The sequence below is a fragment of the Lonchura striata genome, chromosome 7 (assembly GCF_046129695.1).
Source record: "Lonchura striata isolate bLonStr1 chromosome 7, bLonStr1.mat, whole genome shotgun sequence".
Classification (NCBI taxonomy): Eukaryota; Metazoa; Chordata; class Aves; order Passeriformes; family Estrildidae; genus Lonchura; species Lonchura striata.
Genome location: NC_134609.1, coordinates 25,358,198 through 25,376,662, shown reverse-complemented (window position 1 = coordinate 25,376,662; position 18,465 = coordinate 25,358,198). Strand labels below are relative to the sequence as shown.

Sequence of the window (18,465 nt, the reverse complement as noted above, 5' to 3'; positions counted from 1 at the left end):
ATACTTTGAATTATATAACACCACGTATGAACATTGTTATTTGGCAGCTCCTTCTATCATTCATTATAATTCTTTCCACTTTTTCAACAAAACAGGAAAGGAACACACATTAAACTTTCCATTACATTATCACTGATTCATTCCCTACAAATTCCTTCAGTGCATTGTGGACTGAAAGTTCCTTGGGAACTGGTATATAGCAACATTATTAAAAACTGTGCAATCATGCTCTAATAAAGAATCAAATAAAAAATTACTGTGACAGCAACCTTCATTCTTTCACTATCCTGCACCCACTGCCTATGCAGCATATTTCAATAAAGGGCATTTATTAAGTAATTTAAGAATCAGGCTGGAGCAAATTCTAAAAGAACCACTTCTGAGTTATCTTCTACCTTAGAACAAATCATTCCAAGAAAGCATCCCAGTCCACTGCATCCCTCAGCAAGAGGAAAGAATGAACCTAGGTTCCCAAAAACGGAGCAAGAACATTCATAACTTTCATAACATTCATAACTGGATACATTCATGGCTTTTCTAACTTTGGTCACTGGCCATTCTCCCATGGCTCCTCTCATGCAGTTTCTTAACACACAATTTTAAAGCTGAACAAAATGGCAAAACAGTTTCATACATATACAGACTTTCTGAGAAATGTCTTTTCATTTTAGCTCCAAAAGTTTAAGTTTAGCAAAAGCTCTAAGCCAAAAGTGCTCCAATATATATCAGCCAGATTTACAAAAAGAGCATGGAACTAGACCCACCCACCCACAATATAATCTCAACCTCAGCTACAACTTAATTATCACATTTTATAAATATTTGGTAAGAATCACATGATCTTTATCCATTCATTGACTAAAGTGGGATTTTCACTTTTTTTTCCTGGTAACTAATAACTTCTATTTTGTGAATAAAACCCTCAAAAATCTAGCGCTGTTCTATTTTTACTTCTTGAAATCACTTAAAGTTGTAAGAACCTCCATCATAATTGCAACTTCAGAGTCGTCACAGTCTTCCCACACTTTTCTATTTAAGGATCTGTCTATTCATGCTGATTCTAAAATCCATATACTCACCTCTTCATTGCACAGGCAGTTTGTCTCTCTCCTCCTCTTTCTAGCGATTGGTCTCTATTTCCAGCAAGACTTTGTTGAGAACAGAACTATTCATATTCCTCTCTATCAGTACAAATGCTGCTTTTGAAACCAAGTACCATTATCAAATGCTATAAATCATATTCATCTGTGACCAAATGAAATTCTCCTTGTATTACATCAAAGTTGTGGGTTACCACCAGACCTATTTTCTGTCAGGATAATTATTTTGAACTTTCAGAGCAGCTGCCTGATTCATTCCTCTGTCATCTGTATCTAGCAGTCATCCACTGCCTCAATGTCATTTTTATATTGAATATGTTGGTGTCTGACATTACTTGTCCATTGTGATAAAACAAAAAGTCATTTTCTGTGAAGTCTTTACTAAAAACTTGCATTTTATTATATGTAATCAGAGCACAATGGGCTTCAAAAAACCCCAGCATTTACTATTTATATGCCTTTTTCCATTTCAAGAAAGAGCATGGGAGAATGAATTTCACGTAAATTCAAAGTCTTTAAAAACATACAGCAATAGTAAGTAATTGTTTCTTTTACTATAGTTTAGAAAAATATACTGAGCTAAAAAGCCCACAAAAAGACTGAAGGATTAGTGTCATAATCAGCAAATTGGGTAACTTTTATTTTAAATAGAAATCTTTTCTCTTATTAAAATCTCAGCTGCTATTTGGAAAGGTATAATAAGTTGCCAGTTTTGATCCTAAGGGAGGGCCAGAAAAATCTGACCTGTATTAGAATTTTACTCAGCTAAATTTTGCTGATTGTCTCAGGCCACTCTGTAGTGACTAAAACTTTCAGTGGATGATTGAAATGCACCATGTTCAGAAGGGTAACTTGATTTTCTTTACTGAAAATAGAAAGACCTAGAAGATTCATTAAGCCTGGACATGTAAGTTTTACAAGGCCAGTTAGGTGAGATGTATCTCACCATAACTGTCACAGAAGCAGAAGTGTAGGTATGAAAATGTCATGGTAAACAAGGCTGGACTTGTGGCTGAGATCTAAAAACTGAGGTACACACAGAGTCACCTGGGGCCTTTTAAACATGCGATCTCAAAATAATGTTCCTAAAGTTTTTAAACCCCAGACCATAGCCAATCACTATTTTTCCTAGACATTTCATTAAACTCTTTACTGAAAATGCTGTAACAACTGATGGGTTTGCTGTGAAGAGCTGCAGACACTTTTCCAGCTCTGCTCAAGAACATGGTCTATAAAGGAAATGTGGAAAGCAATGGCTAGGGAATTATGAGCAAATATTAGAAAAAGAAGCAGCAACAAAGAAAAGCAAGTGCACCAGTCAGCAGGTATCCAAACATCAGTTGTAGGAAAAGGTCTAGATATCTCCAATGATGGAACACATCAGAACTCACACAGTGAGCACTGTCTTGTCAGAAGTGTGTTATTACTTGACAGCAAAGAGTACTCAATAAATGTACTTTTGTTTTGTCACACTGGACAGTCTTTGCAATCCCTTAACCCTTGTAGTATTCATAAAATATTAGAAAAGTGAGAAAAAATGCAAATAAAAAACCAATTAAAATTCATTAAAATTATTATGGAAGAAATTAAAATTATCTCTCCATGATTTTTTTTCATATTGATCTAAATGCATCACCATGTTTTTAACACTCATATTAATATTATAACTCTAACATGCAGTATTTTTGAATATACCAGCATCAATACTCACTAACCTGATTCTAATTTATTGCTTTCATTATATTGTCTCTACACACTGAAGAGATCTCTGATCTGCTTGTTCTGACAACAGAAGTGGCACATCTAAGAAACAACAATGTTAAATTATTGTTTGACTTCATGTATTATTGCCAAAGAGGGATGTTTCTTGTCTAGGAAAGTAGTAAATGAAAGCAGTCAGATTTTCATGCTATTTTAAATCTTGCTCTCATAACTTTCAGTTTATTGTATAATCCCTAAAAGTCTCCTATACTTCCTTTTAGAAATAATTCTTTTAAAGCTTCTATTTATACACACATCAATGCTGAAAATTTGGTCATGGCAGAAGTACAAATGCAATTTTTAATTTTTTTATGCTGTTCTACATGTACATTGTCAAGCTTTGCTGTAAACTGGGAACAGCCAGAAGTCAATCAGCAATAATTTCTACATCTTTCTTAGCAGAGATTTTATCCTGCTTCTCAAATAACCAAACACAGATCTTAACAATTAAAGAACAACCTCGTCACCCAGGCTTTCCAAGGAGACAGAACACACACTTTATAAATTGTCTATAGATATACAGAGATAAATAGGTGCTCCTGTAATATCCCAACATTTTCAAAATCCTCTTCCTTCCCTTTTCTCATTATTTAGTTGAACTTTGCTTAAGAAACCCTAAATCCACAACCCAAATGTCAGAACACACCCCATGCTGCTTGACTCCACATGACTTGCACAAACTGCACAATGTAGCTCCAAGTTGAGATGTTTCCACTTTGCTGTATTCTATCCTGTTCCTCAAACCATATTAAATAGTCAGTTCTGAGAAGTAAAATCTCTCACAGCAAATAAACCCAGATCAGGAAAATTGCACTTTATACTGGATAGAAATTACGTCATATACCTCCGTGAGCAGAGTCCTCTGTTTTAAAGTCACAAATTACAACAGGTACTTGAACTGTAATAAATATAAAATGCTACCTCTCCATGCAATAGAAACACAATTGCATTACAACTTTGAAAAGAAGAACACAGGCAGTTTTTCCTATAAAACACCATTAGGTATATTTTCAGCAAAATCTGTTGATTTCATTAATAACATCTCACTCAATAACAACATTGCTCATGCTCAGAAATGACTGCCAATTCAGCAAAAAATACTGACAGAATATTAAAATTCCAAACACTCACAAATGAAATTACATATCTGTAATATTTCCTAATCCATTTTGCACAGCCTTTAAAACAGATAAGGAAGGAAATATCTCAATGTTAGTATGGAACAAAATACAGAGTGAAAATCTCCAGAAAAAATAAACATTCCTCCACTTGCTACAAATTTGATTTGTAGGACTGGCAGTCAGGTACATAAAATAATAAACAGTTTGGTTAAAATAAGCAAATTGAAATAACAGAGGAAGGAAAAATGGAGTCCCAAATGTCGTTTTCCTCAACCTCAGTGCAGTCACCCATCCTTCAGAGAGGATTTATTCTTTGCCTCAGAGAGGAAACATTGGCCACCATGGTAGGGTTCACTGACTCCATTCTGAAAGTGGCTTGGAAAACTCAATTTCCACCCAAAACAGCTGCCAGCCATTAAAAGAAATATTATATTTTCCTGGTGGTTTTTTTTTTTTTTTTTTTTTCTATAAACCAGGAACTAAATACAGCTGTGCTTACATTATTAATGACTTTTTTTTTTTTTTTTTTTTTTTAAATTTGGCCATGGGAAGACTTTACTGTGAACCAAAATGTGCAAATAGAATAAATTTGTTCTTTTATTGTTATGGTTTGATTGGCTCTTTTCAAATTAGCTTAATACAGACCAATTGAGACATACCATTATTCATTGACATATCAAGCACAAATTTTTTGACACGGATTCTCTGAGAACTGCATTAGCATGTAAAAAGGAACAGCAAACTGTAGCAAATACCAAAAGTCTGTTTGTTCTTGGTATTTGAAAAGCAGTAATTGTCCATATCACTGCAAGTGACCTTCACAGACCAGAGACTGTGGTAGGCAGTCCTTGCCAACAGACATGAAGTGACACATTTGCATGATGCAGCCATACACTGCCTTCTTTAGAATGTTTCCATTTTTCTCTTTCCACCATTTATTCTGTTGTTCATTCTAGCAATGACCTCTCCATGTTCTCTTTCATTAGCCATTCCCAGCATCAGAAAAGGCTCTAACACTAAAATTTGTCTGGCCACATTTTCAAAAACACATACAGGAAGCAGTCTGTATTTCTATTCAACAGAAGTAGAAATCTAAAATTCTCATATCATTGATGAAAAAAAAAAGTGATATTGTTGCCCTCTTAAGACTTTTCTTCCCACGTTTTGCATAACTTGTCATTTTTACAAAATTATTCTGATGGCCGTGGCATTTCCTTAAGGGCCTAACACAGTAAAGTACATTTATTTCCACATAACATAAAAAGACAAATCAAATACATATATATTACTTCTTTACCAGTGTATCTTCATACTCTTTGACAGATACATTTTTCAACTTTCCCTTAATGTCTAGTTTGCTATTGTATCTCTTTCCTAGTGTATACTGCTGCTTTTTGACCTCACACAGTTTGCTCTTCCATTTCATGTCAGCATTACCCTTTATATCAAGTGACTTCCAAATTACACTTTGCTGTCAATGAGTTATATTTCTAGAACATATTTTAAAATAATATTCACAATTCAAGCTAAGAAAAAGTGACAATAAATTAATATCAAGGACTCACGGGTTTCTTTGCAATATACTGAAATGGAGCTGAGTTATTGAGTCAGAAAGTTGAATTTGACAATGTCCACATTTAATCAAGTTTACATTTCCCTTAAGTTTATATAATCCAAGGTTTTATCATCCTCTTGAGATAGAAATGACCCCCAATTTACTTAAAAGATCCCACAAGAGTCCCTCGAATACTCTGTAAGGGTTCCACAGCACTAATTCTAAAGCTGAAAACATCCTTGACTATGCTCTGGACCTTACAGACACGTGTGCCAGGATTAGGTGGTTCAGGACCCACACTACAGGACATCTGCATTAATGGAAGAGGCTCAGCTATCCTCCAGTGTTCCATGTTTGCCAGCAGAGGAAAACACCCCAGCTGACTTGGAATAACGCACTTGTTTGACCAAGAACTCCCAAAGGGACCAACACAAAATCTCCCACACATCACAAGCCACTTATTGAAATCAGAATGTGTTTTTTCCTTTTTCAACTGGTTCAAGATTTCACTATAGATCTTCCCTTGAAGCCCTACTGATCAAGAATTCTCTTTTCCCTGGGCAGTCAGAAATATAACTGCAAAAGCACCACAGGTGTTTTCCCTTGACTGTCAGCAGGTAAAGCCAAGGGACCCTGAGGGATCCTTTCCCATGGCATTTATTTCTTACAGCTCCAGGCTCAGGGAGCTCCAAGGCCTCCAGGTGTCTGAGGAGTGACAGCTCCTGTCCCTTGGGAAGTGTTCAGGAACCACACACACACGCACAGCACATTGAATACACAGCACAAGTATCCATCCCTATGAACCCAAGCTCAAAGTAGCAACAAAATCAAATGTTGTGTATTTGTAGACACTCGCAGTGGCTTCCTTCTCATTTAAAACACTGCTTCATACAAAGGCTAAAGTCCTCTACAAAGCAAAGGATGTCTTCTGAATGAGGTCTCACCCAGTCTTGCCTCATCAAGATCTATAAATACTCACATTTTATACTAATAGCTATTTACTGTAATACTATATATTACATTGCAAGAAAAATATTATAAACATAATACAAAAAATAATTATGGCACCCGTGGAAGAGTCCTCTAATTCAGACTTTTATCTGCAGGTGATATAAGGTATGTATTTTTCTTCTTTTTAGCAGTTAGAAAGTTAGTTTCACCAGTTAGTTTGTCCTGCTTTTTTGAGATAGGGTAGCATACCTGCTATTATTAATGATTAATTACTAAATTTACTTTGTCTGCTTTGACAGAAGGTATTAAATAGTAACTGTAAGAGGATGCCAGTTGGTAAATTCACTATCATCTAAGCAGAAGCTACCACAGAGAGCAAATCATCTCCATTTCAAAAATCAAAATATGCCTTGTTAAGCAAAGAAAATCCACAATATTAAAAAACATTAATTACAAAAATGAGAAATAAATACATACATGGAATAATTCTCCAACTCAAAGTAAAAGCTGAAAATTATTGGCAGCAAATCAGTTTCTTTAGCCTGTCCAACAAAGCTGCAAGCCAACCTAGCATTTGGCAAATGAGTACACAGAGCCTGGGGTGAGATCATAATACTTTATTAGGAGCTTCAGCTTCTGATGTGGTTATTGTTTTAATTCTCTGGAAGGCGACAGTTGGTTTGTGCAGTTATTTTAGCTCAGGGCAAAGACTGTGTTTGTCTCTTGCTCTTTATAAGTTCTGAGTTGGTAGGTTTTGCTGAGGCTAATCTTTTATCAAACCAACCTAGAATTCTCTGATTTAAACCATAATCTGTTCCACTAGACTCTTTAAACCCTAAGAAGATTTCATTTTAAATAGAATTTTTTTTGTGTAAGTCCATATATTCAAAATACAATGTTAGTCACTACTTTGACTGTATTTATAAATAATATAGACTTTTTTCAGTCTGTATCAAAGTCAATCAATGTTAGATATAATTGGCAGAGCTCATTATTTTAAGTCAAGCATGACAGTTTTACAATTACAATATGTATTTAGTTTAAATTAATGTTGTCCCAAAAGGAAACATGAATTGTTCAAATCAGTAGTGAAGCTGGTAGCTGCTGGTATACATCTCCCAACTCAGCCAAAGCAAACACGTTTTCAAGAGCTAAAATTTATTGTTTATGCCCTTTAAGTTTAAACATAATTTTTAAATATCTGGAAAATCCCTGCTAACAGTTTTACTTATAGTCCTACTTGCTATTTATCTTCTAAAACACTCTCCTTGGAACGTTCTTGAGTTTACTTCTTCTCTAAGTATAACAAGTCTGCCACCTAGTGCTTTATGGCATCTCTAGAACATGTTTTACTTGACAATTATTTTTTTATAATTTTATTGATAAAAGAGGCCATGTTCTGAGTCCCTGCATGCATCAACATGCTTGTTTTTAGTATTTAAATATATTTCTTTCAACAATTTTAATTCTCCTTTTTATTGAATTATAACATTGGTAACATAATAAATGTTACTAAAAAATTGGCTTACATTAGAACTTTGGCTATGGCTAAGCCCAGAAAAGAAAGAAAAAAACTACATTCTAATAATAAGGAAAATAGGTGGGATGAACTATCAGACCATGTCAATAGGTCTAATAAGCCTAAATTGCATTTTGACAACATAAATAAGAGTATATTATCTTATCCTTTTGCTCTGAGACAATATTGAGCTGATATTTATAAAAATTCATTGTAAGTTGTAATACATTATCTACACTTTATAATTAAACAATCTTTCTAGTTACTACTACTGCAAAAAAAAAAAAAAAAGGAGTTAAGATTAATAAAGTCTTCAGTCCAAAGACCAGATATGAAAAAGTAATTAGACTTCTTAATTTTTAGCAAGTAAGACAAATTTTTAATAAAGCAGATAAAAGAAATAAGTGTTTGAGGTTTTTTTTCTTTTCAGGCACCACATACACTGCATAACAATATTTTGCTTAAAAGTTTTAAATTTAAATACAAATTTACTACACAGAAATTGTATGGAGAATAGGTAAGGACTAGCACTTTACTTTCCCCTTTCTGAAATCCGGCTGTGTCAGCACTAGTGGGGTGAATACAGCTCCAGGACTGGACTAGAATCCTTATGAGGCTCTTCAGCCAGAAGCAAAATTTGCTTTTTTGTCCCCAGATCCCTGCACAGACATCAGATATTATCTTGAGAGTTTTTACTGAATGTTCATTTCATAGTTTCTCACCAATTTTGCACATGAAAGTATCTTTCTTCATCTTTGTGAGCTGCTGACATACTGAGGGAATTGCTTATTGCTATCCTGTCTGTACATATACCAAGGAAAGAAGCAATAGTCTTATAAGCTATAATGATTTTATGGCTCAGCGTTTAGAATGGCAGAGCAAAGCCATAAACCAATTATTCAGGTCAATCCCAAAAAAGTCATTGTAAAATGTTTAGTAGATCACATATTCTTTCCTGTGGTTTACTTTAGGTAGAAAAAGAGCAACTCATAAAATTGAGCCATTAAGAATTAAAAAAAAAAAAAAAAACAAAACAAAAAAAAAAAAACCCAATATGACTACTGTTTCTCTGCTAGTAATAATATTGGGGTATTTTATATATAAGCTAAACTTTGCAGTATGCTGTCCAGCTTTCTATTTCCTCCCTGTACATCTAGGAGACTGAGTGGAAAACTCAGAGGGTCCAGTGCAATGTGTACACCTGACCCCTAAGGCTCCTGCAGATGGGTCCACCACCTTCCTTCCCTGCATATTTCATCCCAGAAGAACAGCTGATAGTGCTGGTCAGTCACTGTGTGAAGCCATCCACAAATGACATTTCATAAAACACTAAGGTAAGAGAAAAAAGGAAAAGCTCTGGAAGGAAACACCTAGAAAGCTGTTAAAATAAAATTTGTATATTCTTTCAACCTTTTTATATATAGCTATTAAGACCTCTTCTTTTTTAAAGGCTAGAAATCCAACAAATATTTGGATCAGGGCATATGATCAATAAATAGGTTTTAATTCCACAAAAAAGCTGCAAGTCGTTCAGTCTCTCCCCAGTTTAATTCTCCTTGCAAATGACCCATCCCTCGTGACCTCTTTAAGTTTTGGGTTCTCTAATCCTTCTCAAAGGTCAGGTTCTAATCCCTAAAAGCAGGCCTGCTCTGCAGAATGGGAAACTACAGTATTACACTGGATCTATAATACATACATATACATATATATCTATATTTATATCATCTATATCTATATACATATAATGCAAAGGCTTCACCTGATTTTTCTTTACATTCATAGATAGTCACAGTCCCACAAAACTGTCTGTCCAGCCAAAAGATGAGCAAGAGATGAATTAAAATTGTTCATTTATAGCAATTTTATTACACTGTGACTACATTCTGGCTCTACATTGCTAAGGAAATCTTCTGGAATGCCTGAAAGTTTCCCAAGTGTGCTGCCTTGTAATTCACTTCTGCTGCTTGTTTTAAAACAGCAACCAGTCTGCAGGAGCAAATGGAAAAGCTCTTCCCTGTTCAATGGTGGTACCCAGAAATAATCCAAAAATGCTTCTAAACATTTTTTAAAAAGGATAAAAGGGGAGAAAAAAGCTAAGGTATCTAAATCCATGTGCATTTTTTCAACTTCATTGTCTTAGCTAGGAATTTTCTTAGTGGATGAACAGGAAAATCTTGGGTGCTCAGTTCATAAAAATTCTAACTATATGCAGGCAAACAATGTGATTTACACTGGCAGGACTGATTTGTAAGCTTTTATGCTTCTGCATGTAGCAGTATTAGAATCAGTTGTACTTCTTGTTTGATATGTTGCATTGAAACTCAAAATAATGTATACAAGCCACACATTTTGGAAAGTTTTTGACCTTAGAATTATGGCTATCTAAGAGAGGTTTATGGTAGGAAGTATCACATCCTCTCAAAACAAGTGATTGTTAGCATGCCTATAATTCAAACGTTGCACATTGTAACACATCATGAATTGTAAATTTAAACTTTCATTTTCTCTGGAACACCAGATTAACCACTTCTCCGTTTATGATTTAAAGCTTTGTGTCTGTATACAACCCAAGTGAAGATCACAGAAGTGGCATTTTTCCCAGTGATTCCTCCCAATCTGTCTAAAACCATCTGGTTTTGCTGCGTGTTCCCTTGCACCCAGGAGCTGTGTCTCTGACAGCAATGCATCCCTAATGCTGATGTGTGAAGAACTAATGCAGCCATTTGGATGCACGCTTTGCTATCGAGGTGTCGCCGCCATCCATCACGCTGGCCCGGACACCACGGAGCAAAAACAACAGCCAACACAAATGTATCATGACAAAATGTTGTATTTATGGTTTGTGTACATGCATAAGTCATCTGCACCACCATCTCTGGCCTCCACTCAGGATTCTATGGATTGAATCAGCTTCTGATCGTTCATGGCAATATTGGCTCCCAACAGAAAGGCCTAGGGATACAGAGCCTTCCTACCAGAAATACAGAGACAATCCACAAGCAGACCTGTCCTCAGCTAACAAGGATGTTTACATGTCCAAACAAAACTGTAGCTTCTAAAATCACAAAGCTTTCTTTTGCATTAATACTGTTTTTATTTTGTATAAGAACCTTTGATAAGGTCTCCTCTGATATTCCTAAACCATGGCACATTGAACACTTTCAGCTCAAAAAATCCTTCCTCTCATGAAGTTCTAAGCTGCAAATTGTTGGCTACAAAGAGATATACCACTGTATGTTTGTCCATTTGCTATAATCTTCCCATGGCATTTGTGTTCAGCCACTCCTGACAACAGGGTGCTAGAATAGATAGATCATCATGCAGCTGCTCACACATTCTTATACATTCAGTACTTTTCTAATTTCTGTATCTATGAGGCTTGTTCTTATTCTCTTGCTCTTCAGGAGCTTGTGCTTTTTCAATAACACAATTCACTCACAAAATTATATCAAAATATTTTTTAAAAAACCATGTACAATGATTTTCATACAATATGGATAATACACTACTGTATGCCCCATTACACATTTCATATTCCATTTTTATTAACTTTTCATAATTTAAAGCAGAAGAACTACTCTTGTCCAGTGCTGCCATGTTTGGAATTGCCACATGAGAATGAAATCTGATGTTTAAGCACTGTTCCTCTGATCTTTAGGATTTGATGGCTTTACTGCTCTGTCTTGTATATCCTTTTGGCATAGTATCTGTATTTAGATAAAGCCCCTAGGATGTTTCAGCGTGTTACTTCCTACATAAATTTCATTATTTTTAATCATGCCAGACCCATTCACAATCTTCCTGTATTTTTATCTGTGCTCAGATCACTTCTTCAACCACAACACCATCCATGTACAGAATTAAAATTCTGTTTACTTTCCTACATCATCATGAAAGGAAACAAATAATGAAGAGACTAAAACAACCTGTGCTCTCCCAGTGGCAACCTGGCTTCATTTACCCTCTTAACCAGTCCATTGCTGTCAATACCTGCACCAACACCAGCCTGTTCCCCCTTCCTGGGCTCAAGGCTGGCAATGACAGGCAAGAGGGAGCAGGAGACTAGGCAAGGACTAGGGAAGATGGGCAGAGAGCTGGAGGAGATGAAACCAGCTGGGATTCCACAGGGTAGCAAATATTCACAGCATCCCAAGCTGCAGAAAGTTCTCTAAGGAAAGAAGCACTCCTCAGTCCACATCCTGCTGCTAAAGAGAAATCCAGGCCATCCAGTATCACAAGAGAGTTATCTGGACACTTGGGATTAAATCCTGAATTTTTGCTCAGAAGAGTGTTCCAATTTAGGGCAGTATTTCCACAAGTGAAAAAAAGAGCAAAATTTAAATATCTAAAACTGGTCATTTTGAATATAGCTAAACTCAAGCATGTGACTAAAATTCTTCCTGAAGAAGATCCTAACCATACAGCAAATTATTATCTGCATTCACTGATTTTGATTGTAAGTAATAGAAACAGATGTGCCTAGAATTTTAATTTCTCATAATCTTATGTTGCTCATAAATACATACAATTTTTCCCCTTCTTGAGCAATAATAGTCATGTGTTGCAAAAAATACTCCTCAAGGAAAAGTAAAGTGACATTTCAAGTGTCTAAAGAGAAAGTTTCTTAATGAAGAGTGAAATAAAGCACAGAAAAAATACCATCCATATGCCTGTCTTGTACAAAACTGAAACATGGTATGGACAAATTTTAGCATATAGATAAATTAGAGAATCTCTTCATGATGTGTATATATATATTTTTTAATACATGATTTAGCAGGAAATGAACTGTGCTGATAAGAAACTGTCATTGAAATCTTAAGCCAGTCAGTTATCCACAAATTAAGGTTATTTCCCATTATGATGCATCATCCAGCACATACAGAATTCCATTGTTATTTATCAGTGCAGTCTGCCTATTACTACAATAAAATACCTTGAGAATTGTTTATATGGGATACTTTAAATAGCTGGAAGTATTAAAAGAAAATGTATCATTTCAAAACAACAAGATCTTTAAAATATTTTGAAATCTGACAGAAGACAAATAACAGTAGTGAGTTAAAGGTGAAAGGGCATCTTGAATATAGTACAATTTGTCTCCAACATGATTTATAGACCCAGCCTGAAACATGATAGCAAAAAAATAAGGTTTTTTCATGGAGGTGCCTGAGGTCTACAAATCTCATTACTGTCATTTCTTTTCAATCTCTTAAATTTAATAATATTTATTTTTAAAGGACAAAACAAACGTTGACACACATATCCAAAATAGCCTATATATAATTGTGTTCAAAGTATGAACTTCTCTACTCACTGTAACCTAAAAAAATATTTAATTATTATACAGATACAAAAAAATATTCTTTTAAATATTGATATTTCTGTTTTAAAGTGTGATTATTTTCTAATGCAAAAAACTAACAAATAGAATTAAATTTATTGATCCAGAGTATCTTTAAGACACAGTTTTAGGGAGTATTTTCAACTTGGTCTACAATATTTAAAATTTATATTCCAGCTTAAAGTATTGCATTCGAACTTATGTTGTCTGAGAGAAAAAGAATCAAAAAAACCCACACCAATGTTCTTTAATAGCTGGCAGGAAGAATAAATGGTTTAGGCCTCAAGATATGTCAACATCTGTAATATAATATGTAATTGACTATTTTGTTCTGTAAAACATACCTTGCAGATGCAAACCATATAAGGTAAGAAAGACAGATTAGCAGAGAAAATAAACATTCCTTTATTAGGTAAATTATGCCTTAAAGAGACTCTAAAATAAAGTTGTTGTGCATGTTGTAAAATAAAATGCTAAGAAACAAGGCCAAAAATCAGAAGAGAGGTTATAAGTATGTTCAGACATCTGCCTTTATGTAGAAATTCAAGTTTGAAGTAGGGATGATTTTAGAAACAACAGACAAATGGATCCAATTGTCTGACATGGAGCACATGGAGCAGGTACGTGCAAAAGTCACAAAAGCTAAACAGAACACTAAAATAGTGTTCTCCAACATCCCATCTGTTTTTATGATGATTAAAATTACTATTGAACTTGATATTGGTATAGTAAAATTGGCACAGCTCACTGAGGGATTTCTGCACATGGATAATAAGCATTCTCATCCCTTCAGGTCCTTCACTAAGACTATCAAAACTGCAATGCTTCTGAGTAAATTTGCCACAGGCACCTTTTCTACAACATAAAGAACATAGAAGACAACACACAGCCTCCTTTTATGACACTGTGGAGAGCAGCTGTGTCTCATGTCCCTGGGAGGCATACTGGCTAAACCACTCAGAATGTCCCAGGGAATAGTGCTGTTTACACTATTTGCATTTCTCCACCACAAATTCTGTCTTTAAAGCATTGACACAATTACTATTCCTTTCATTCACATGTGATGAGATACAGAGGATAACCCCGTGGCTTGGTCAGTCTCTCTAAGCCAGATGTAAGGAATCAGCTTTTAGTAGACTTTGTGTCCTTGTGGACAAAGTAAGAGAAGACCAGTAAGGCATTTTATTTTTCAGTCAAAATATCAATGTGCTCAATTTTGGAAAATCTCCAGAAACTTATTTTTTCCAAGGAAATGAAATCATCATATAACATGTAATCAGCATTTCAATATGTAGTATTAAAAATACAAGTACTCACAGTAGCATGTTCCCCTAAGTGGATTTCCAAGATACCTATTTTCAGAGTCACAGCTGCAGGGGAAAAAAAAACAAAACCAAACATTCCCATTAAACACAGTACAGCTTTAACAAAAACACAGCTAGAATATTTATTCAAATAGCATGAGTTTCAGTACTAGCAGCACAAATACATGCAAATAAGTATTCAATATAGTTCTTAATGAGGGTGTGCTACTTTCTGGAGGCATCTCTCTGTCACATAAGAAACCCAGAGTGACCAGGCTCTTGAAAAAAGAGCTTCAATCACCTGCCAGAAGTCAGTGCCTACTGCAGGACTCAGGGCAGGAATTCTGGGCTCTCTGCACTCTAATGAGCAAAGGAGAGCCAGGCACTGGATCTCCTTATCCCTGTCCCCCTGTCACAGCTGATTCCCTCCCTGGTTTAGATCAGCAGCATCTCATCCATGAACTTCAGTGGCAATTGCTCCTCTTCACTGACCACCCAGGGCACCAGGTGAAATTCAAGCTGAATATGATGTACTGATGCTGCTGACAAGGCGTGTACATGATAAGGGCTGGAGAAATAACTTTCTTATTGAATAAGATAAGATATATAGCTATTTTCAGAGACATGAAATATCCTACAGAAGTTCAGTTCAAATTCAGTTACATAACATTACTCTAAAAATGCCAAATATCTTACTAGAAAATGATTAATCTGCTTTAGGTTTCCTTGGCTGTTTCACGGAAGTCTCCAGCAAGATTACAGTTTTCTCTTAAATATACTGAAAGATTCACAAAACAAAGAGAAAGCTAATCACTGCCTATTACATTTCATACAAATATTTTCCCTGAGGTAATCTGAATCATTTAGTATCTTGGACTATCTTTTCATTACTTTGTTCTAACAAACTTAATTTGGAAGGAGATACTTTTGCTGTTACTTTATTTGTGATTGGTATTAAAAATACATTCTAACTTGCATGTCATATCATTTAACAAGACTTTAAAATATTTTGATGTTTGTATTTCTGCTGGCGTCCTCAATAGTTTCTAAATAGTGATTCCTAACATACTCATTTTTATTAAAAAATAAGCAGAGAATCTCCTTGATCCTTCATTACAATATCATAAAGAAAATAATCAGCAGTAGCACTAAAATCAAAAAGTAGAAAGATGTTCTGGACTCTGCCCTTGCACATTCCTGATCCCAGTTAGCATGAGAACTCTTTGCAGGGTAAACTATACAGAAATTTAACACTTTTTTAATATAATAATTGTAATAATTAATCTCCAAGAAAACAAACCTCCTCTATGCTTCAAGTCTAACTGCAGAACACAATTTATGGTCTTGTTCACAAAGACACACTCAGCCTACAGTCCTTTCCACAGAATTTATAATTTGGAAGAGAGAATTAAGAATTTAGAAGAGAGTCTGATCCTGAAGTAACTCTCTTGCATGTACTTGGAAAGGAGAAAATCTCTCAAATAGTAACATTGGTCTGCCTGAAAAGGTTTTTTTCTAAACATGACAAACATTCTACAAAGAACAGCTTGCTACTGAGACAATAAAAAATATATTCATGTCTGAAAGTGCCTTTAGGTTTGGATTTTTGAAAGAGAGCTACAGGAAAGGGACCATTTTTAAATCAAGGGTTTAAAATAATTCACTTTTCTTTATGTAAGATTGCCATGTAAATGAGACAGTGTATCATGTAGCAAATGTTAATAACATTGGAAGAGGACTATTTTTCCTCTTGAATTGTTTCAAATGCAAAGTAGATTAAATGTAGCCAGTATTTAGAATATTCTGGGGGTTTATACCTGAAGGGAAGAAAAATATATAAAATAACTCTGTATTTAGAGTCTGATGATGAAGGCAAGGAACTTCCCCTGCTGCTCACTGCTAATGGCACTGACCTGTGTATGACATGGAAGAGCAATATCTAACTCCCAACAACAATAACTTTTCCATGGGGAGAAAATAAACAAATTCCTCTCTGAACTCTTGCCCAGTCACAGCACTCACCTGTGGTGCTTTGACCCTGAGAAAAAGGTCTGGATTTTTTTTTTAATCTCAAAAATCTTAATGAAAAAAGACAGCTGTTTCCATACAGCTTCCCTTCTCCATTCAGCTGCCCTTCTAATCAGATGCAACCATCTCCCGTGGATCAATAAATGCCAGAACCCAGGGATTTCCAGCATCATGTATACCTTCCTTGCATTTTTATTTCTATTTATATCACAGAAAAAAACAGGAACACGAATACATGATATAAAAATATCTATAAACTCCATCTAAGCTAAGACAGACTTCGTAACTTACAAGAACATACAAAGGAATGGTTAACACAAAAATTACTAGGTTCTAAATATGTTGCAACATACAAGTATTCATTCAAATCTAAATAATTACCAAGTCCCTGACAATTAAGAGATGTGACCTTCAAACATCTTGAAAACAAAATGGCATTGCAATTTTACAGCCCTTTCATGTGTGATGGAATGATACAATATGCACAATAAAAAAAAGGAACAGTGAACTACACCACAGCAAAGTATTTTGATGTATTATCATAGATATTATACTCTCTGTGCTGGGAGCCTCGTGGAAGTACTGAAGGAGGGAATGATTTGGAGCAGGAGAGAGCCGTGGTGGGGGCTATCCCAGAGAAGCTCCCAGCCTGCCAGGAGCAGACACACAGCTCTGCCTGGGCACCACGGGATGCGAGGGAGGAGGAACATCTCCATGGGCAGCACCTGTACAGAGGGAAAATCCAGGTTCATCCAGTGCTGCAGGCACACAGGAACCCCAGTAACTGAAGGGGCATGAGATTTACCTGTTACCTCTGTAATCTGTGCTCTTTTTATGCCCTCTCATGAAAACAGCTGGTTTATTACACCATTTGTAGCCAGGCCTTTCATGCAGAACATTTCCATAATGTATATCAGGAATAACATGAGGTGGAGTTTTTGCTAGTTAGGGAAGCCTGTTTTAATTTAAATGGAAGATACTACTTAAACACTTGGTTTTCAGTGGAGGGAAAAAATGAAACTAATAGGATTAAGAATATATCTGAAATTATTCACACGAGCATGTATGCTAGGTTTCGATTAAATTTAGTTTTGCCTTTAATCCTCTCCTATTTTATTAGCATACATATTGCTCTGCATTAGTCACTGATTATGGTTCCAATTACAAAATTTCCTATTCACTGAATTGTTTCCTTATGAGCTTTACTCATTGTAGTAATTTTGGTACCTTTTCCAAAAGCCAGCACACATTGGACCATATGTGAAGCATAATATATGCCTCATATCTGAGAAATGGGAGCTACACTCATTATTTTATGTGCCATAGGGCCATGATCATTTGCTTTAAGTGGTCATAATGAATGAGCAGTTCCACTCTGGCAGGACTCCAAAGACACAGCTCCCATTTACAAGGACAAATGGAGGAAGGCTCCTATTAGGTTATGTACAAGTTCTATGGTTTGTTCCAATGTGAAAGGATTCAATTCATCAAGCTCACTGACCTCTGGATGGCCTGCTATTAGCACTTATTTCTCAACTTCTCCCTCAATAATCCTTTCAAAACTGAACCACTTTCTTTCACTTCCTTTTATCTCCCTGGATTTTCTAGTTCAAAATAGAAGTTATTGACAAATGCATTCAAAAAACAATTGTTCTCATGCTTCTGACAAAGATAATGTCTCACTTTCTCTTTAAATACAATAAATATATGTAAATGAGTACATGCTTACACTAAGACTGACAGATTTGGGTTTTTTTTAATGAATGAAAGGCTTCTTTGTAA

At 35.3% G+C, this 18,465-nt stretch overlaps 1 protein-coding gene across 3 annotated transcripts in view; it reads right to left on the bottom strand.

Annotated features, from left to right (window-relative positions):
• Positions 1-18,465, bottom strand: part of ATRNL1 (attractin like 1) — a 431,352-nt gene that overhangs the window by 258,904 nt on the left and 153,983 nt on the right. For all 3 annotated transcript variants that reach the window (XM_021537269.3, XM_021537270.3, XM_021537271.3), the window contains exon 21: positions 14,669-14,721. In XM_021537269.3, the coding sequence (XP_021392944.1) occupies positions 14,669-14,721 (53 nt within the window). The remainder of the gene's footprint in view (positions 1-14,668; positions 14,722-18,465) is intronic.